A 23,184-nucleotide genomic window follows, 5' to 3' on the forward strand; every position below is an offset into this window, starting at 1 on the left:
CTGCAGGCAGAAAGAAGTTGCGACCCCCCCTCCCCTAGCTAGCAATGGGCCGGCCCTGTGTGGCAGCCGGGACCCTCCTCCCCCAGGGACACACACAGTCCCACACACACAGTAGGGAGCCCCCAGCTAGCAATGGGCCGGCCCTGTGTGGCAGTGTGCTGCCGGGACCCTCCTCCCCCCAGGGACACCCAATCCCACACACACAGTAGGGAGCCCCCAGCCTGGGAGGCGTATGACGTGACTGTGCGTACCCAGGTGCTGCGGGGAGGGCACCGAGTTGGGAGAGGGGTAACGGGAGGGCCATGGAGTTGGGGCGCAGGAATGAGAGAAGTTTCTGAGGTGCATCGAGAGGTTACTGAAAGTCTCGGTTCCCAACATGGGGCCGTGTGGGAGTTTGTCCGCCTATGTATATGTTCTGGCAGTGGTTGTGTCCAGCAGCCGGCTACACACTCTAGCAGGTAAGGGGCCGGGCACAGACACAAAGCAACTTGCCTGCACTGAAGCAAAACTAACTAGTTACTGTTCAGCTATTGGCTATTGAAATATGCAGGTGGGATTGGTAAGCGGTCTAATTTGTGGCAGGACTACAATTCCCAGAATCCCCTACTCCCCTTAGGGTAGGAGTTATAGTTCTGCCACAGCGGGGCTGCTGAGAGTGTTGCTTTGGTTTTGGGTACAGTTGAGTTGGATCAAAAATCAATTTAGATACATTTTACATTGCATGTAGGGAATCCTCAGTCTTTTCCTCTGTTTATGTTTGGGGTGATTCATGCCCAGGTTTGGCCACTAGATTAGCCTGTTGGCAAGTAGCCTGTCTGGTACCAAGGGAAGTCATTTTGTGTGCTCACCCACAGTAAGCCTATCAGCTCATATCTGAAGGGGTGGTTCATCTTTAAGTTAACTTTTTTTATGTTATAGAATGTACAATTAATAGTAATTTTGCAATTGAACTTAATCATTTTTTAATAGTTTTTTAATTATTTGCCTTCCTCTTCTGCTAGTTTTCAAATGCGGGTCACTGACCACAGCAGCCAAAGATCTATTGCTCTGTGAGCTCACAGTTGTGTTATTGTTACCTTTAATCACTTATCTTTCTGCTGAGTCCCTCTCCTATTCATATTCCAGCCTCTCGTTCAGTCCACTGCATGGTTGCTAAGGATAACAAGACCATAGCAACCAGATAGCAACTGAAATTCCAAACTGGAGAGCTGTGAAACAAAAAAGCTAAATAACTGGAAAACCATAAATAATGAAGAGCAATTATAAATTGTCTCTGAATATAAATGTCTGTCATACTACGGGGCAGATTTATCAAAATGTAAGTTTAGAACTTAATACCTTAATACATAAAAACTCACCTGCATTCTATTCATTCTTATGGGATTTTTAGAAGCGTATTTATCAAATAAATCAATCACCCATTGATTTAGGTATTTAGATTCATTATAGGTACCTGCATCCTAACATTCTTTTTGCACTTCCATATAGATGCACTAAGGAAAAAAAGTTGGTGGCTTGCATTCAAAACTTGCAATTGTTAATGCTGCACTGCATCCATAAATGGCCCTTTATATCTCCCTCTGGATGACGCTGCTTTATCTAACCATACACACCTGTCACTTGACGGCACCAGGCACCTTGTGGTGTTTTCAAGGGGTTTGCACCTCTTATGTAGTTCTGCAAAATGCTTAAAATCTGGCTTATGTCATTAGGTATATGGCTACCTATTAGCTTTAATCTTACTGATGGATCTGCCTGGTTTTTGCTGGCTCAGGTTAAATTTGTGGAATGTTACAGGAGTGTTGATTTTTATTATACTACTGTAATAACAACAAAGTCTAAAGGCTGGCATACACGGGCCGATAAGCTGCCGATATCAGTCCCTTAGAGCGATTCGGCAGCTTATCGGCCCGTGTATGGGCACTAATGATGGGCCTGCCCGACTAACATCTGGCCTGAAATTGGCCAGATATTGATTGGGCAGGTTTAAAAATTAGTCAGACCAGGGACTGCATTGGCTCGTTGATGTGTTCCCAGAACCGTCCGACGCCTCTTCCTGTCATTCTAATTCGATCATTTGGCCCCAGGGCCAAACAACCGAATTAGCCCGATATCGCCCACCCGTAGGTGGGATATTGGGAGAAGATCTGCTCGCTTGGTGACCTCGCTAAGTGAGCGGATCTTAGCGTGTATGGCCAACTTAAGAGTCTAGTTGTGAGGGAGTGCTGGAAATTGTATTCGGACACCAACTCAAAAATCAAAGTTAGAGAACAAATTGTATGATATAAAAGCAAATGGCAGTAATATGTAATATCTGTTTATTTTGTGATTATGGATTTAATATCTATAATATCTAAATATACTAAATATGTTTTCTCATTTAAGGAGGAGTTGTGCCTTATGTATGTGACAGTAGGCCCCTGAAACTCCATTTTGACATGCATTGGCTAGCAGGACTACCCAGTTCTCACAAATATATAAAACAATGGAAGTTTCCTCCTGCAGGCAACTTTGCGCAACTTTGGAAAGCTGAAGCAATGCGTAGGCCTTTCCACCGGCGACTACTGTTGTTGCTGGTGGAAAGGCATTTTGGAGTGGTTAGTCGCCCACAGTAGCATAGATCCTTAGTCACGGCAACTAATCCACGCAGCAAAAACTGGGCGCGATTTGTTGCAGAGATTTATTCAGTAACCTATGGTGGAAAAATCATCGCAATTGACTTTTTAATCACCCCATGTGTCTTCAAGCTTGAATGGCTGCCCCTGTGGCTATAGAGGAGCTGATTTATATAAATTATGGTAATCTTTCTAAAGCAAACACATAGTTTTACCAGTGCAGTGCAAGAGTACATTAAATTTTTAGTTGAAAACACCTGTCCTAAGTTCCCCTGCCACCAGCAATATAGTAAATCACTGGTAGGAAAACATGTATAGCTGCTACTACCTGTTCTAGCCCAAAAGGGCTTCTGTGCGATGCATTTGTTTTCCCACCAGTGATTTACATTGCAGGTAGGGAGGGAAGTAAGGACATTGTGTCACTCACACTGGAGGAGATTAAGCATGGGCGACAAAACCTCTCTGTGCCATTGCCCTTAACAGCAGCTGGAGGCAACATTCCTTCTAATTTATTGTACAGAGGGGGGTGCATTACCTTTTGTGCACATCTTTTACTGTATGTGCAGAGCAGTGAGGTATAACCAAGCCAATAATGAATTACACACGTGCATACAATATGTTTTGTTCTCTGCAGAATTGGTTGTGTGCTCTGATGTTATAACAAGACAAGTGCACAACTAGTGGGAACACTGGCTTTAGGTGCATAGGGTGGCACCAATTATTTAACAATAACATTCATATTGAGAAAAGCAGTCCTGCTGCTAGGGCTTACATATTATAGCAAAGGGTTTTACCTTGAATGTAAGTTGAACGCATTACGAGCACTAACGCCCATCAGAATCGCAAAGCCAAAATACAAATTGACTCGGACTACAATTTTCTGTACTGCTGGAATATCTGGCCAGCAAATAAATTCACCCTAATTATCCATCCTGGGCTCCTGTCAGTATCTAGACCCTTAGTGGTCTTCACACTGTGACCCCATAGCAACTGCTCTAGGGCCCCTTTGGGGGGGTACAGTTTGACACGCACTGCTGCAGAGATAGTTGTGGTGTCTGTACTGCAGTCATGCATAATTCAGCTCTTTCAAGTGTAGAGAAGCCTAGCCATTATGGAAACAGATGTCATGTAATACATAAAAAGACCAACAGCTGAGATTCTTTTACTCTCCTAAAATATACAGAAGTGCAGATATGTGTTCCTTACGTGTCCAGATATGTCTGTTTTATGTCTCTGTGCCGGAAACAGAATATTACTCTGTAGGAGGAATAAGAACAACAAACTTCATACCTTATGCAGTATACAATGTAACAGTACAGCAGCAATAGTGTTATTTGTTCTGTAATGAATTGTCTTCTTAAAGAAGACATATTGGATTAATGAAAAAAAAACTAATTTTGTAGGCAATTATAAATAATATATGGTGCTGGTTTCACTTTGGCCTAAACATTAATCCTGTCTGTAAAAATGGCCCTTTTATTGGAGCTCCCTATAGATCCTATCAGTTCTCTGTCTGTGTTTGAAATGAAGGGTGGGCGTGTCCTAACGGTCCCTGCCAGACGCACAGTAGGAGGGGGATAGCCAATCACTGCCCTGCACTCACACAAGCAAAGACAGGCTTCAGTTCCCTATCAGGTCAGCCTAGCTGCTGATTGGTTCCTATCCTACAGTGCAGTGTACTGAGTGCCGCCGGATCCCAGGCACATCTAGAGAATTTAGCCAGCAGGAAGTGGAATAGATGGGCAGGACTAGTGGGGTTTTGGCGGAAATTCTCAATAAACCAGTCCAAAACACAACTTTTTTTTTTAAGCACAGTCCTTCTATATTTAGAGGGGTATAATTCACTGGTACATTCTTAATTTTTATATGACATGTCTCCTTTAAGCAAGTGGCACATGGGCTTGCATATCGAGCATGGATAAAGCTAAAGCCACACAGGGCACATAGCTCAAATCAGTGGGAAAAAAAATGGGGGAAAAAAAAAAGTCATTACTGGTTTGTAACTTCATACATTTTGTGAAGGCGAATTACTCCATGTGAATCTCTGGATTTTTTTTTTTTAATAAATCCCACCCCTCTTAATTGCCTGTATAGTAGAGAACAGAAAAATAGCTTTGGGGAGGGTCCGTGGGTCACGTCATGTTTTCGTCCTATGGATCGTTTGGTGAGGGCATTGAGAAAATATAAATAAATGTCCCTTCTTACAATTTCCACACACTAAACATTACTGGACATGGCAGTCACTATTCGTCTTGTTGTGTACAGAATGATGTGCTTAGGGGGCCAAAGGTTTAAAAGCACTGAAATGGGCCTCTTGTGCTGGAGGAAATTACCTGCGTGCCCCAGCAAGGAGCATTTGGAATGTGGGAATACATTCTGTTTTCTTTGTAAATGTTCAGCTTAACAGATGAAATTAGCAATTACAGGGTTTAAAAGATGAAAAGACAGTATAAACTATCCTTTAGCATAATAGTAAGATTTACAGATTCATTTCCTATTATAAATGAAATGTGCAAAGTGCTGTTTTGGTTGCAATTCTCCATGCTTTTTTTTTTTTTTTAACCCTTAATGTAGTATTTGTTCCCTCAATTCCAGTGTAATTATGTCTGCACATAGAAAGAAACAGTATTCTGTGCAGTGCAGTGCAGCTATTTGCAATCTCCCACAGCTATACAGCGGAGGAATGTTCTCTGCACACAAAATTCTGCCTCATGATTTACTGATTAAAGATAAGTGCTACTAATACATTTTGGGGGGAGTCCCCATTTGAACAGCTATTTGAGTGGGGGTTGCATTATTCTGAGAACTCACATTTATTGATGTATGCACCCATACCATAGTGACTCTTTAAAAGGGAATTTAACCATTACCTGAGTACATTATAGAAAGAGCAATTTTAAGCACTATTAATCCATCTTCAACGTGTATTTTGTATGATTCTTAATCATCGATGGGTATTGGGCATACATGGGATGCTGGAAAATACAGTATATGTGCATTTTAAAAGCCATATTTTGCTGGAGATCTCTTATTTCTTTACAGCAGCAAGACTTTAAAGTCTTACCTGTCTTTTGATTGGGAGTAAACCTGACCAGATCTAGGCTGATAAAAGCTGCCAACTTGTTCACTCTAGATTGCGTTGGCATCTAATCGGCCTGTTTATGAGGCTCTCCAATATTTTTTTTGGCAGGTTTGAAACCCCCATTGGGTAAGGATCACAATGGCACATTCATATAGTCCTTTTCTAGCCAGTCTCTGTAAGCCTGCGGTACGATGCAGTCTTTGGCCCCGGGGTATACAATCAGAGCAGCCCAATTTCATCCAGCATATGGGAGCCAAATAAGGCAAAGATTTGTAACCGGTGCACACTGGCTTATTATGGATTATTAGAAACCAAATTAATAGTAAGACAGAATTGTCTATTTGCTCATTACTTCATAAACATTTTTATTTTCTTTTTACTTTTCTAGCTTCTTTTTATGGCGAAAGCTTTGTTGAGCTGAAAACAGCGGAATCTTTTTCTAAGTCGACGCTTCATCTTAAATTTCGAACTAGCAAGCCAGATGGGTTACTATTTCTTGCAGCCGGGAAGAAACAATACAGTTTACTTGAACTACACTCAGGACATGTCCAGGTAAAAAATATATCATTAGCATTGTTTTTGTGTAAAAACATACATACCTCATAAATACCATACAGATTAATCTTTGTAAAAAATCAAATACTAAAACACTTTTCATTTATTATTTATTTGGCAGGGGAAAATTGATTTTGGAGAAGGTGAACAAATCTTGCTTCCTAAAAATGGCCCTCGACTAGATGACTTGGAGTGGCATGTGGTTAAACTACACCATGAAAATGCAGATGTTGTTCTAAGTGTTGACCAACACATTAACTCTAGTCTACGAGTTGCTGGAGGACTGCAGGAGTTCAGTGTTCATTATGGTCTCTATGTTGGAGGATTCAGTGATCTGGATGTTTCTTATGCAAAAATATTGCCGAATCACTTCAGAGGATGTTTAGATGAAGTTGTGTTCAATAATCAAGAATTACTTTCATCCCTCAGGCCTTATCCAGGATTAAAAAATGTTCATGAAGTGTCGCTAGGGTGCAGTGATGAATTCTTTGTGAGTGAAGATGATCCTATGAGCTTGTTCAGCTCCAAATCCTACGTAGTGTTACCTCCATGGACTCTCGAAGAAGGAGGAGTCTGGGAATGTTTGCTCCAGTCCTCAGCTGGAAAAGGATTGCTATTGTATCAGTCAGGAAGTGTGGGGAATTTTATTTCTCTTGAAATACAAGACTATATATTAAAAGCCCATCTTAGAAAAGGAAACAGTTTAATTCAGCTTTCTACTTTGAATCCAATTACTGAACATAAGTGGCACCACATTAAGCTTAAACTTAGCGCAAAGCATTTTCACCTGACTTTGGATGAGGAGACTGTAAAGGCCTCCTTAACACTTAATTCAAAAATTGCCCACCTTAATGGTCCTTTATTTGTTGGTGGTGTAAATGATGCTGCCCGAAAAGTTCTGATCTCTAGTCTAGGTGCTGTTCCTGGAAAGCATGCAAAAGTTGTCTCATTTAAGGGCTGCATAAAGAACATAAAGGTCAATTCCAAAATATATGGCTTAAAAAATGCTTTGGCTACTAAGGATGTTTCGCCTGGGTGCAAAACTGAAATGCTGTTAACCACATCCCCAGTAAACAAAGCTGATGAGATGCATCTTAACACAGCAGCACCATCGACCAGTCTTGTCACAACCACAACAGCAGCCACCCAAAATAATGCCAAACACCATTTCATTGTGCTGAATAACTTAGTAGTTCAAGAGGGTGGCAGAGCACCATTGCAATCTAAGCATATCAAATTGAATCTGGATTTTAAAAAGCTGGGTGTCCGTCAGTCACAAATTACCTTTAAAATAGTGAAATATCCACAAAGCGGCCAGTTGAAAATAGATGTTCCAACAACACAAAATAAAGACGTGTTCACCATGCTAGATCTGTGGCATGGCAGAATCACTTACATTCATGATGGATCAGAAGGAACAAATGATAATTTTACTTTTACGGTCACAGCCACCAGCAAAAATGAGATTCCCTTTTATTTAGATGGGACACAGCAGCATTTATTCAGTATTACAGTAACACCAACAAATGATGCACCAGAACTTTCCTTGCCAGAAGGCAATCTGTTTGTCTTACTGGAAAACTCAAAAAAACGCCTCCCTGCAAATCTGCTCAAGGTTTCCGATGTAGACACAGATCCCCAGAACCTAAATTTCGTAGTGCTCGGTAACCTCAATGCAGATGCTGGGTTCTTAGTAAATGGAAGGGATGCAGGAAAGGGAATATCTATATTTTCTTACTCTGAGCTGCTTGATGGGAATATATTCTATGTCCACCATGGGGTCAAGAATTCCAGACTTGTACTTAGAGTAAGCGATGGAGACAAAGTAAGCAACACAGTGGTACTCCGTATTTTAGCCGTTCCTCTAGATTATAAATTAGTCAACAACACTGGAATCGTGGTGACACAGGGAGAAAGCACTCTAATTCTAACCAGTAACTTAGGTGTGGATACTAATGCTGAAAACCAGGACATGGAAATTAGATATGACGTTATGGAATTGCCAAAGTATGGTCAGATCCAGAGGCGGAGTGTTGGAAATGAATGGAAGTCTGCAAATTCATTTACTCAAAGATCCCTTGAGCGTGAGCGGATACGATACCTGAGTACATTTAATGAGGTACAAGAAGCTGATGGGACTGAATACTTTAAGTTTAAAGTCACCATTGCAAATAAATCCAGTGAAGAATATCTGTTTCCTATTAGTGTTCAATGGCTCAAGTATACCTTGGTCAAACATTCTGCTCTTAATGTTGAAAACAGAAAACCAGTGACTTTCACCACCGATAATATATTTTCTGTTGTAACTGGAATATCAACTGCGGCAAAAGAAATATATTTTAAGGTACTGTCCCTACCTAAAAAAGGCAGGATTCTTGTTAATAAAAACAATTTAAAGGAAAATGATATGTTCAGCCAAGTAGATATAACAGATTTGAAAGTAGAATATGAATTAACTGATCAGCCTCGTCAAGACTCTCGTGATTTCTTTAGCTTTAGCTTGTTCACCAAACACGCAGAGTCTAAACCACACGAGTTCCAAATAAACATAAAGGCTGACTTGAATAGCATTTTCTTGACAAACAATGGTCTGTCTTTAGCAGAAGGAGACTCAAAGCTTATAACTAGGAACGAGCTGTTTGTGCAAACTCTGAATAACAAGACTTTTAGTTATAAAGTTCAAAAAAGCCCTCAACATGGAAAGCTTAGGCTTATTAACTTTTCAGATTCTGTGCTGAGCAATGATAATATCACTGCATTTTCCAGTCAGGATATTCTTGGGGAACGTCTCATGTACGCTCATGATGATACAGAAACAACAGCAGATTCATTTACCGTTCTAGCCACATCTTTGTCTTCAGAAGATGAAAGTCCCAATGGAAACAAAGTACATGCTGAAGTCATTTTTAACATATCTATCGAACTAAAGAATGATGAGAAACCCATTCGTATGGTGGACAAACTTTTTCACGTAGTTCGTAACGGTCAGAGACTTGTGACACTGGAGGATCTCTGTTATCATGATTCTGATACAGATTTTACTGACGGTCAGTTATTATATACGAGGCGTGGTATTCCGAATGGTGATCTGGTGTCAGCTAATGATCCTTCCACAAAACTTTACCAGTTCACTCAGGAAGACTTGGAAAAGAAACGTGTCTTGTTCATGCACCAAGGAAGCGATTATGGAAGGTTTGTTTTATTTGTTACCGATGGCAAACATTACACATCATCTCTACTGGAAGTGAGTGCATCGGAACCCTATGTAAAAGTAGTCAATAACACTGGTCTTTTGGTACAGAAAGGGAAGGAACAAATCATAACCATATCTAATATTAGTATTGCTACAAATCTATATATTGAAAGTTACAAGGAGATTGTGTACAATATAGCATCTTCACCAAAATACGGGAAAATACTGGTTCAAGGTTCAGCAGCTGAATCCTTCACCCATCTAGACATAAAAAGTGGACATGTGACTTTTAGGCATGATGACAGCAATAATCTGCTGGATGCTTTCAATCTGACTGTTACATTGAAGAATATTGCTGTAAATATTGAAATTAAAGTGCGAGTGTACTTGGAAAGCCATCAACGACTGCCAACTGTGTTGAACCTCAACATCCTTGTTGTGGAACAGGGGCGCCCAGTTAAAATTGATGAAAGGAAATTACAGGTAAATTAATTTTCATTAAGATTAAATCTTGCATTTCATTGAAGGCTAATGGCGCACGAGTGTCACCAGATATGCTGATCCCACACTTTGTCCCCATAGTGCATGAATATTTACTAAAAAAAAAACTGTATCCCCCATAAAATTACAGGTTCACTGGTCAAATATTTTGTGGACACAGCTACAGGGCACTTGTGCCTAATTTTATTTCTTGTTCTGCCAGTACCAGCAAAGATTGCACTCTCTGGTTCAAAAAAAAGAAGATTCTTAACCCATGTAGGCTTTTTTTACTTAAATCTTCATCCTGTGTTTTTTTTTTTTCATTTGCTTTTTAGGTTGTACATGAGGATAACTTGCCAAAAGAGATAATTTACTCTGTTATATCCCCTCCATCACATGGCTATATACGCAAGTTTGAATCTGTAGAGGGTCACTTAACTGCGGAGAAAAATTCAATATTGACATTTACACAGCAGGATATTAATGATGGGCTTATTCACTATGTGCAGTCTGATCCTGGTCAGCTCCAAGATAACTTTACAGTGGACATAACCAATGGCATCCGAATAATAAGTGGCATTACGGTATCTGTGGATATCATTCCTCTATTAATCCCTCTTGCAACCCAGAACATCACAGTGAAAGAAGGAGCATCCAAGGCACTGACGGATGAGCAGCTGAATATCTCCAATAAGCATTTTGCTGGACTTAACTTTGAGTTTGAGGTTATTGATCTGCCTAAAAATGGCTACATTGAAAACACCCGATTCCCTGGAATAAAATTGAATAGATTTACAAGGAAACAGGTATTATGAGGGTTTTGTTTCTTTTAACAGTGTATTATGCTGTGGTATAGCATATTTTTATAATAAGCCAAGAAAGTTTGACCATAGGTATGATTTAGTCTAGTCATTATTACATTGTAATCAGGTTCAGACTGGCAATCTGTAGATTCTGTAGGGGGTTCTGTTCACTGCCATAAACACTCACTATTAAATGGGCCTGTGTACTTCAAATACCAAGGCCTATTTAAGGGGGCTGCCGGATTGATATCCGAGTACTGAGGACTGCCTTTGCACATTGATGCGGTCCTCATCCGATGGGTCAGTAGGCCCCTCCATATAATCCGATCCTTGGCCGACCTCTGACAGGTCGGTAAGCCCTTCTGTATGGTCCAACAGTTGGATCAGCATGATTTGGCTCAGCATGTAGGTGGCCAAGTGAGGCCCAAATATGCTCATTTGGTGACCTCGCCAAATGAGTGGATCCATGAGTAGATCCTTTAGTGTATGGCCAGGTTTAGTCTGGACCTCCTTGTAATTCCCATAGTTAATTTAGGGAGGTATACAATAAACTTCCAAGGTCTCCTTTGTGCAGTGTGTCAGGTGTAATAGATAAGTAGAAAGTAGGATTTTGTTCAATGTTCAAGGAGAATATATCTAAATAAATGATCTTGTCCACAGTTCTTGTGAAAGACCAACAATGTAGGAGTAAATATATAACCAAATGACACTATTTAGTATAGATAAGGAAGGTATATGTTTTTCTTTACTAGAACTCATAACGAAAGACATCCACATTACAATCCTTACTGTAAGGCTAATTTAAACCCAATTTTATTATTGTTTCAGGTGGAGCAAGAACTGATCTATTATGTTCATGATGACAGCGAGACACTGAATGATAACTTCACCATCCTTGTGAACGATACAGACCTTTCCAAGCACAGCCTGCCTTCTACTATCTTTGTTACTGTGTCCCCAATAAATGATGAGTTTCCGTTTATAACTGCCAACAGCATATTTAGGGTAAGAGCTTGCCTTGTGAGAAAAAAACTTTATTTTATCCACCGTTCTTGTACATATAGATGTATGATTGTTGTTTTCTTGGTGAGTGAATAATTAAAAGTGATTGAGATTTGGCTGTTGTGAATGTGTTTTCTGGAACAAATCCACATATTGGGTATAAGTATATCCATTTTTCTTTTCCATGCTGTAAACCTAAAGTTCTCTTAAAATGCATTCAAGCATTTATATTAGTAATTTTCTTAAAAGCTTATGTTAAATTTCTTAAAAGCTTACCTTATCTGTGTTTCTAGGTGTGGGTCGGCTCTGTTACCGAGGTGACTTGTGAGGATCTCTGTGCTAAAGATAAGGACACCTCACCATCAGACCTTGTGTTCTCGATCACACCTCCTAGCAATGGTCATCTGGCCCTCAAATCGTATCCAAACAAAAGTATCCTTAACTTCACACAGCAGCACATAGATGACAAACATCTGGTATTTGTACATAGTGGTAAGCAATATATTTCCTATTCCCTTCCCATACGAGATAATGTAAATTAACACAGATTCTTCTCCAACAGTAAGTTAACTAGGGCCACTACCAAAGTAAATGGAGCACTCATGGGACTCTAAAAATGGTGAGATGATTAAAACGAATGGTTCACCAAGTTAACTTTTAGTATGTTATAGAACAGACATTCTACATCTTTCCAGCTTTTAAATGGGGGTCACTGACCCCAGCAGCTATAAAATCTATTGCTATGTGAGCTTACAATTTTATTATTTTTGTTACTTTTTATTCCTTATCTTTTTATTCAGTCCCCCTCCTATTTATATTACAGTCTCTCATTCAAACCACTGCCTAGCAACTAGATAGCTGCAAGAATGAATTCCAAACTGAAGAGCTACTAGACAAAAAACTTAAAAATCACACACACAAAAAATGAAACCAGTTGTAAATTGTCTCAGAATATCATTGTCTGTCATGCTAAAAGTTAATTTAAAGGTTAACAATTCCTTTAAAAAAAATTAATCTGGTATCTATTTTGGTACTTCAAATAAAGCTCGAGACAAAAAAAAAAAAAGGAGGCAGGTTCTCCTGAGGGATCTTCACATTGATGGAATAACCCTTGATTCTCTACTAATCATTTATAAACGTATGTATACAATATACTCATATATTTTGAAGGAAATTATAATGCAGCCACCCATTCTAATATTCTTTGGTTTTACAAAGAAACATAACTAAAGTCTGTAAGCACACAGTGGTTTGCATCTTGCATTCTCCATGCTTAGTGGCCGACAGTGCCATTTTAGTTGTTGTATCTGCAACCATTGATCTGTGGTTGCCAGTCTGACAAATTGGCGCAACTCTGTTTCTGATCTGCTTCTTTCTGTACATTTTCCACTCACTACTGCAACATAAACAGTGGAGTAGTTATTTTCAGGAACAACGAATCAGTAGATGGTGCTTTATCTGCATTTCTTTCAAATGATTATTAAAAAACAGCAAGACTTACCGTATAATACATTTTGTCTTTTCAGGGTCCATGTCAGGAGGATTTAATTTTCAGGTTACTGATGGCCTGAATTTTGCTCCAAGACAAATTTTCAGCATTACTGCAAGAACTTTGGTAATAAACCTAGAAGCTAATAAAGGACTAGATGTTTTTCCAGGTAAAATAGCTTGCACTTGATGAAATACAGTTGTATTGTTTTTATATAATTATGGGCTTATGTAATAAAAAGCACTAAGTTTTCCCAGGAGCAGTAACCCATATCATTCAATCAGTAGGAAGCATTTACTGGTCACCTGTTTAAAAGCAAACATCTTATTGGTTGCTTGGAGTTACTGCTACTGGCAAACTTAGGGCCTTTTATTACATAAGTGTTTTATGTTGTCTCCTCTAACCCAGCACCCCAACCCAAAACCACATGAAGTAAAGAGGCCATTTTTCAGCCCACTCATGGTACCAAGGGTACCTCTGGTAACTTTTAGACCTGTATTTCTGTTTTTAAATGGAAATTCATTTCTCCTTGTGCAGAGAGTACAATTTTGTTCTTTGCACTAGCTATGCAGCTCCTCCAGAGCCGTTCCAACATGAAAGATTTAAGTATGGGGCAAGTAATGGGGTAATACATCAGGGCTTGTGACTTAGGTGACCGCAGTCCATGAAACTTCCCTGGTAAGCAGTATTCATAAGTGAAGGACTTGGTTACAGCTTTCAAACCCATCCAGCAGAGCAGAGGCAATGTGTCAGCCAGCAGTAAGCAAAGTTGTTGCTTTGTGGCTGAAACAAACGTAACAACAAAACAGGCGGTGGTTCCTTCCTTGCTCACTGTTAAGGTGGCCATACACGCACCGATATTATCGTACGAAACCTCGTTTCGTACGATAATCGGTGCGTGTATGGTATGTCAGCGAGCCGACCGATGTCGCAGGAAGCTGCTGAAATCGGTCGGCTCGTCGATCGGCCAGGTTAGAAAATTTTGATCGGGCGCCATAGAAGGCGCCTGACCAAAATTCTCCCTTCAGAGCTGAATCGGCAGAAGGAGGTAGAAATCCTATTGTTTCTACCTCCTTACCTGCCGATTCAGCCCTAAATGGTGTGTGGCGGATCTGACGATGTTTCGTGCGACCGATGGTCGTACGAAACATCGTCGGATCGCCACGTGTATGGCCAGCTTTAGGAGGAAGGAATTTTAGTATACTCTAGAAAAAGATATAAAAAGCCATCTGAATCCAAAGACCCGTATAAAAGCTGCTGGCGAGCGGATAACATTGCATCAGACTACTTATACTTGAATATGAAAATAAATAAGAATATTAAATTACTCAGTGAAACATTAACCTAACATTTATAAGTAGTGTTTGGAGTTATTCCATCTTTTAAGATACTGCCATCTTGTGCTCAATCAAATAACTGCTCATGGTGCAGGGATACATAATGTCAAGCATAATCCCAAAATGTGTTACTTTGCTGTAAATGTTACACCAAAGTGATGTGTCCCCAATATATTGCATTTGTCAACCTGCTAACTGACACAACCTTCAACAGCTTTACACACTGTCTGTTTTGAAAAATATAACTGGGGGTACTAGAACTGGTGCAGGACTCTTAACTAGTATGGCCAGCTTTCATAACAATGCCATCATCTTAAAGACAAGGGTTAGCAGCCCTATATTGGGTAAGAAAGGGACAGAAACACTGACTGTAAAATGCACAGCATATAATAACACAAGAGGATATTCCTTTAGTCAAAAGGAAATGATTTGCTCTTCTTTACAGAAAAGGGACTTTAAGAAAGAGGTCTGCCAGCAGATGTGCCAAGGAATTATTCAGGTGAATAGTACAGAATATGCAAGGGAAACGCACAAAGCTGTTGGGCTTAAACCTAATATGGCAAATGGGAAATAAACTACCTAGCAAATACCTCTACCAGCACCAAATAACTAACAGGAGAGACCTGGCACATAACAAATAAAAAACGTAAAATGCAAGTAATCAAACAGTTTTGTGTCATTGTAATATATGTTGATGTATCTGGGATGTGTTTTTCAGGAACACGCAGGGCAATTACTTCAGACCATCTGAAAGCTGTAACTAACGACGAGAGCAATATGAAGAACAGGACTGTAACATTTACTGTAGTTGTTCCCCCAAAGCACGGGCTCTTGATGTTCGGGTTGCACAATGCAACAGAGGAGGTTTCTGGGTTTTCGCAGCTAATGGTAAATATGCAGCTGGAAATGGCTATTGGAACTGCTGAAAGTTGTTTCCAGGCACATCTGTGCTGGGATCTCATAAATGCATGTTTTGTGGATGAGAGTTTGGTAAACAATCATTTCATGTTCTCATGCATTGTGCATTTGTTCCTCATGTTTTATGCCCGAAGTTGTGCGGGCTTCTTAAAGGAATCCTGTCACCCACCAGTTAATAGTGCTGCTCCAGCAGAATTATGCACTGAAATCTGTTTTTTTTAAAAGAGCAAACAGATTTTTTTTTTTTAATATAAATTTTTAACATGGGGCTAGCCATTTCCTTACATTTCCAGGTGCCCACAGCCATGTGACATGTGCTCTGATAAACTGCAGTTAACTCTGCAACTTGGAGTAATACCTTCCCCGCGCCCTTTTCCCCACAGCAGCCAATCAGCAGAACAATGGGCAGGTAACAAGATAGCAGCTCCCTGACACCTATGCTAAAGGGTTCAGCTGCCTGAATTAATAGTGCCTCCATGGGCTAATAGTACTGCTGGTACTGTCCTGAATTGTAGCAAGTGGGTAAAGAGGCAAAACTGCCAATAATGGTTCCAAAAAATGTAGGGTAACTTCGGGCATTTCTCTGCCAGCTAAAATACACTGAAAAACTACCCCTGTGCCATTAGCTTCAATTAGCTTGTACACACACACACAGTATGCACTTGTAAATAATGGTACGATGACTTCTATGAACAATAACTCCAGATCCTAAATACATTGAGGGGCAGAAGGTGTCACCCAAAATACATTAAATACAGAGAGACCTTTAGCCCCAAACACATTAAATACAGAGAGAAGCAGTGAAAGCTTCAGCCCAAATACATTAAATACAACGGAAGCAATGATTTCTGTCACCTTCAGACCGCCTTACCCTTCCAAAAAACAGGCTTTCTGAAGGCTGGCCAAGATTTCAGCATTGTAGAGATCAAATGAATTCAGAAATTGTTTGCATTGCTAAACTGTCTGCTTGTCTCCACCTAGTGGTAGACATGAGAATAGTACTCAAGGAGAAACCCTGTTTGCTATAATATATGTATGTATAACTTTATTTATAAAGCGCCACAAGGGTACGCAGCGCTGTACAATCTTACAATATACAGAATTACACACAGGGAGGACAAATGTTATAATAAATACAATAAATAAGTATAAATACTCAGGGAATAAGTGCCATGTGGTAAGAGACACAGTAGGAAGGAGGTCCCTGCCCCGTAGAGCTTACAGACTTAAGTGGTTGGGTAACATACAGGCACAAATTGGAACTTGTGTCATATTGACAGTACATTGAGTAGGAGAAACAATAGGTTAGCTGAAAGCAGTTCTAATGTGTAGCGCTGGCTCCTTTTGAAAGCTCAGACTCAGGCACAATGCACTGAGATGGCGCCTACACACCAATATTGATGTTAAAAAAAAAAAAATACATTTGTTGGTTCAAGATTAACATATTAAATGGTACAGCAAATTATTTGCAATGTAAACAGTATAATTTTATTTTTTAAACAAAAAAAATCATGAATTGAAGGCATTGGAGCCGAGGGAACAAACAAGTTAATTCTCTGTGAAATTCTTGTGCTCCAGGCAGGATTGAGAGAATGCAGGTATTGTAAGAACCTTTGGGGGATTGTACAACAAATGCAACCACTGTAGGTAGGCTGATATGGAGTGGGCGTTATTCCCTCATCTTTCTACTTTCAAAACATGGTTTCCTGGTTGTTGTTTTTTTTTTTCCTACCTGTTGCTGGTAACCAAACCTGATTTGCTGCTGTTTTTCGCCTGCCCCACCTCTGTGCCTCAGATATAGAGGCGGCCAGGCAATTACTTCCACTTTCCCGTTCAGCACATCCATGTGTCACTGCACTCCTCAAATTTCCAATCATGGGCATAAGGTCGCCCCATTTTGGGGTGATACAAAACTTGCCTTAGTAACAGTGACCACAAATGGTACCTGACTGCTTGCTATGATTGTGAATTACAAAACTGAAGGGCACACAATGTAAATAATTGAGATAGTGTAAGTAAAGTTTGTTTTGATGACTGCTCGATATGATAGAAAAGGATTTGGAATGATTTCTTAGGGTGACAGAGGTCCCCTTTATGGGGGTGCTGCAAGGTGCTAGAGAGACAAGAGAGGATATTAATTCCTTCTGACGTGTTAAACACAGATACATTTCTATTGTTTAATTATTGGACCAACAATACAGTGTTATTGATCCAAACACACCTCTCAGGGTATTAAGACCTTTAATTTTCAGTTCTGGTTGAATGCCACTGGACTTTTGCAGTATAATCGATAAGGATGGCTCAGCATTATCTGATCTGTAGATCTTGTATAATCAATATGCAGCTCGTGCAGTTTCCAATTTGTAAACCTGTTTATGTAATTCCTAAAGCAGTATTCTCTGCCAACATCCAGTGTTCCCCAGCAGGTGGCACACTTTGCTACCACATGTATTTATATGCTGTTTGCTAGGCTGCCCATTGTAACTGAAAGCACTGCCTCCAGCGAACGTGCAAAGTACTTACAAATACTGATCGATACAGCAAGTAAAGAGGGCCTTGTTCATTAGCGTTTACAGTCTAAAAAGTCCTTGCAGCTGTTTCAATCTATCATGGTGATATTTAGTTGTGCAATACAGATCCAGATATTGTATAAAACCTGTATAATAACTATGTCAGCCAGGGGTGTACAACACTGTTGCACTGGGACATTAAATTCCAGTTTTATCAGTATCATCTGTTAAAGGAGAGGGAAAGGTGGAATCATTGGGGGTTGCCAAAATGTTAGGCCCCCCCCCTCCTATTAACAGAAAATCGCACCAGTCTGGGGTACATGCAGGTGAGTGATCCTCTTCAATTCTTCTTCGTTGTGATCCCGGGGCCCACACAGTAGAGTCAAAAAGCCAACTTTTTTGTTAGTGCAGCTTTTCACTCTACTGAAGAGGATCGCTGGCCTGCAGGAGCACCAGCCCGGGGTTTCATGTAAGTGAATACTATCACTGGGGGGTGCCTAACATATTTGCACCCCCCCCCCAGTGATACCACCTTTCCTTCTCCTTTAAAGACTAGGAAAGACATATTCAATGAGGGGGTGTCTATCTAATCTGTACCCTAAAGGTGGCCATACATGCACTGATGTATGTATGTATGTGTACGTGTATGGTGGGAGACGAGGAGACCAATATCAGTAAAAGCCTCAGATATCTGTTGCCTCGTCAATGAGGTAGGACTGAAAATTTTGATTGGTTGCATTTGAAGCTGCCCAAACATTGTCATCAGGGGTAAAGAATTCCTTTGTCATTTTTCATTTCAGCATTTTCTTAGTTCTTTTCTTTTTATCAGGCCATTGAAACCTAAAATTGTTATTTGGTGGACTAGATGGGGAAAGTGCGTATTGTTTTATTGTTGTGTGATTTTTTTTTTACTTGAATGTCCATTTCATTTTATAGGTAGATGAAGGAGTGATATTTTATGAGCATACAGATAATGAGGCCCTCCTTTGGAATACACAAGATTCCTTTACATTCACTGCATCATCTCCCCCTGCTTTTCTGGAATCCAGTGTTTTTCTCATAACAATATCGTATGAAATCAATGATCCTGCCAGGAAAAGCCGCCTCAGAGCTAATACAGGTAATTTCAGTATTTATATGCTTGTATTATGTTCACAAAGGGTCAGAGAAAAGTAACTACCGCTCTGACTTACCATATGGAGAAACAATCATTAAGCGTGTCCCAATAACCTGTTAGGTACAGTCTCCTCAGTAACAAGCAGCACCAGTCACCTGGCATGTTTTAAGCGCAGCCGCCCTTAATCAAAGGCATTTTACTATGTTCACAAACTATAATAGTTACCAAGGAACATCCCTGTCATGTTATTGAAATTTTGTATACTAATAAGCACTGTCATATAGCTTTGTGTAAAAATTGTTTTTTAAGCAACTTTCTCTTATATCCTGCATGCTAAGACAGCCTGGTAATTGTGACTTGCATCCTAATATCACTGATCAGCTCTGCCACATTGATATTTTTGTCCATATATTACAAATGACATAGGTGGTTTAATGGACAGGGAATGTATAAATGACATAGATGTGGTATCCTGCAGTTCATCCCTGTGCAGTCCAATTTGCTGAACTTAATCTTACACTCTGCTCTCCTGTTTCTTGAAACTTCCTTGTTTCTTTAACCTGCAGTGTTCTTTTTTCTGACCATAGCGCCATGCTGGTAGGTCAGCTACTCAAAGAATGGGCTTTCCTGGTCAGCACACATACGATTCATCTTAAATGAGTTTGCAAGCTGTGCAGGACAGTCAGTTCTTTCATCTCCTGAGGGCATTATATATTTAACAAACGCTACAGGCCAAAATAATTTTTCCAGCAACAGGAAAGCAGACAGTATAAAAAAAATCAGCAATTTAGGATTAGTTATTCATTTGTTAGCTGGGCTATAAGAGGGTGCAAGAATGAAACCATGCAATGGGTCATTGCTCCCACCACTAATGACAAGCAGCGGGGGCAATGGCAATGGAAAAGAAGGAGGACATGGGGTAGGCAGGAGAAGCTCCTGCCTGGCGCCCCCCCAATTGTTGCGCCCTAGGCAACTGCCTCTTCTGCCTACCCCTAGTTCCGGCCCTGCCTGACAGCTCTAACTTTAACAGGAAGAAGTGTGTAAAAGACAGAACTTTGTTCATGTGTGTGCCCTATTAATGGTATGAGCCCGTGGCACTTAAAATCACAGGGTTTTTTTAATTTAGAATTATCCAATGGCTCAAACTTTTAGAAGAGTATATTTTTATGGTTTATTTATACGAAGCAGTGGTTTACATATTGGCAGTTTGGGTAATACATTTTTATAGAGACCTACATTATTCAGGGGTATAGATTTTCTTTAAGTGGTGTAGATGGTAGAACCTATGAAGCCTGAAAAAGTACTGGCACAAAAAAGGGATACAACACAGTTTGTAAATGATTTCCTATGTGGTGCTTGGCCCCACTCAATGAGCCAAGATACCATTAAATCAAAGATTGAGGCAGGGCAAGATACCTGGTGATTGAGAGATTATTGGCTCACATCCAATCACATCAGACCTTTTGGTAGCGATGCCATAAGTCCAACCTACTCCAGATTTCTCAAACCCTTCTTGCTATCAAGCAGCTTGCTGGTAACTGGTGGGTTGGTGTATATCACATCATAAAGCTCAAGTTGTTCAGTTCTACTGTAAGTCAAGGTTGTTTTTCTTGCATTAACTTATCTGATTGTATTTTCTCATTGTTCCTTTTTTTTAAAATAGGTGCCTCTGTGGAAGAGGGTGGAAAGGTTCTAATTGATAAATCCAAATTAGATGGATCCAACCTATTACTAAAACTTCCAGAAACCCAGAGAGCCTCATATGAAGTTTGGTATCAAGTGACCTCATTGCCCAATCATGGCATGATTATCGTTGGAGATCGAAATATCACCAAAGACAAACCCAATTTTTCTCAATACATAGTCAATAAATTTGGGATTACTTATATGCACGATGGCTCAGAGTCACTGGCTGATAGGTTTACTTTTGCTACATGGCTAAATTTAAAGAGCAAATCTGCAGTTAAACCAGACACTGATGTGTTAGAAGAAATGTTTAACTTCACCATTATTGGTGTGAATGACCAATCCCCCGAATTAAAGACAAAAAGACCTTATTTGAAAGTATTGCAAGGGCAAATGATTGCTATTGGATCTGACAATTTGAATGTTGAAGACCTGGACAATCCTCCTGAAGACATAAAATACACCATAATAAGTACTCCCAACAATGGTTTCTTAGCCAACCATGAAAATCTAAATGCATCCGTTGATCATTTTACTCAAGCAGATATCAACGATGGGCATGTTTGGTTTGTGCAAGATGGAAGCACTTCCTCTGGAGTTTTCTATTTCAGTGTGACAGATGGGAAGCACAAACCTTTGTATAAACTCTTCAATATCGACGTGACATCAGTCTCTATTACATTAGTGAATCAGACTAATCTTGTTCTTACCCAATCGCAGACTTTTCTACCTATTACAAATATGCATTTAGCAGCTACCACCGATGGAAGGAGCAAAGAGATACTTTATGAAGTTGTCCAGATGCCTACCTATGGTCAAGTAATGATTGATTATGCTCCAGTGACCAAATTTGGGCAGATAGATCTCAATCTGGGTAAAGTAAAATACCATGTGAGAAATCTAACTGAATCCCAGGATAGCTTTGAGTTAATGGCAATGACCTCTGAAAGTAATCTGACAGGACTGGTGCTGAATGTAACATTAAAGCCTCTTGTGCATGTCATATCTAAGTTGGAAATCCCTACGGAAACAATTTACATAATACAAATTAAAGATCTTGATGCATCTGAGCTGGCCAATGTGACTGGCAGTGATCCTGAATTCCATATAATAGATGAACCAGGCTATGGGAGGCTCATGCGGAGGAAAATGCCCCAAAGCGATGCATATGAAGACATAGCTATGTTTACTCAGGCAGAAATCGAAACAGGCCGGGTACTTTTGGAAGTTAGCGCCAACCTGACATACACTGAAATGCAAAATGACTCATTTAGTTTCCTTCTTAAAGCAAGTAATGTGCCACCTGCCTTGGGAGTCTTTTCATATTCTGTGGTGCCAAATGATCCGCTACTTTTTCAGGCTGTGACTTCTGAAGGATATCTTTCGGCAAGTACTACAGAGTCCTCTCACACCAGTTCTGTCTATGAGAAAAGGACCCCAAATTACTGGCTTAACAACACCAGTACAGTGGTTCCCAACATAAAGAATGTGCCAAAATGGGGTAACAGAAATCGATGGGGAAACCAAAACAACGAAGAGCTTCTTTTTTCTGAAGCCACCACCAGCTCTTTCAGGGAAGCCACTGTTGGAGCAAATCCTATAAGCCCAAAAGCTGAGGCAAGTCAGAATGGCAGTTCACTATCTGTTATTATCCCACTCGTCATTCTTGTCCTTCTGATATTAGCTGCCATTTTGATTGTGTGGTTTCTTATGAAACGTAAGACTAAAAAGGCTCCACAGCATGTGAAATCCAACTCTTACAGTGTGGTGCCTCAGGTACCATCTCCCTATATGGAGCGCAGTGCAACCATACCAACCGTCACAGTAACACCTCTACAGAAGAGTCATGAATATGTTTCTGTAAGCCCATTGCTTCCACCACGACAAGCCCATACCTACGCCAGCAGCTCACCTTCATTAACAGAAAACGCTCAACAAAATTCTTGGTTGCATATGGATCCTGAAATGCTACAACACTGTCGGACAACAAATCCTACACTGAAAAACAATCAGTATTGGGTGTAGCACAAAATACACCTTAAACTGAAATACATGCTGCTCCCTTATAGGTCTGTGTTTATGTATTTTCAAAATGATATATGTATGTATCTAGTAGAAGTAAATCTAAAGCAACTAGACTTGCTGGGTAGTCATTGAAGATGATTCACTACTCATCCAAGCAGCTTTTTCAGTTTAACTCACCGGTACGGGAAGTCCTCAGCATATAAACTCTTCTTATGATCCAATCACATTGTGCAGTGTAACTATTCAGAGAGGTGACAACTGAAACTCGCAAAGGTTGTGAATGCTGTGAGGCTACTGTGATAGGATTACCAAGGTGTCACACACCACATGCAGTTGAACTGAAGAACCTGCTCAGATGAGTAGTGAAATGTC

The 23,184-nt window shown here is 40.1% G+C and overlaps 1 protein-coding gene across 1 annotated transcript; it reads left to right on the forward strand.

Moving 5' to 3' along the window:
• Positions 1-69: 69 nt before the first annotated feature.
• Positions 70-23,184, forward strand: cspg4 (chondroitin sulfate proteoglycan 4). Its single transcript, XM_002941112.5, has 10 exons — positions 70-458; positions 6,086-6,249; positions 6,374-9,928; positions 10,261-10,731; positions 11,557-11,733; positions 12,024-12,222; positions 13,257-13,388; positions 15,275-15,444; positions 18,921-19,104; positions 20,765-23,184. Exons 1-10 carry the CDS (start codon positions 377-379, stop codon positions 22,810-22,812), a joined length of 7,182 nt encoding a protein of 2,393 aa, XP_002941158.3. The 5' UTR covers positions 70-376; the 3' UTR covers positions 22,813-23,184.

The sequence above is a fragment of the Xenopus tropicalis genome, chromosome 1 (genome assembly GCF_000004195.4).
Source record: "Xenopus tropicalis strain Nigerian chromosome 1, UCB_Xtro_10.0, whole genome shotgun sequence".
NCBI classification, from domain to species: domain Eukaryota; kingdom Metazoa; phylum Chordata; class Amphibia; order Anura; family Pipidae; genus Xenopus; species Xenopus tropicalis.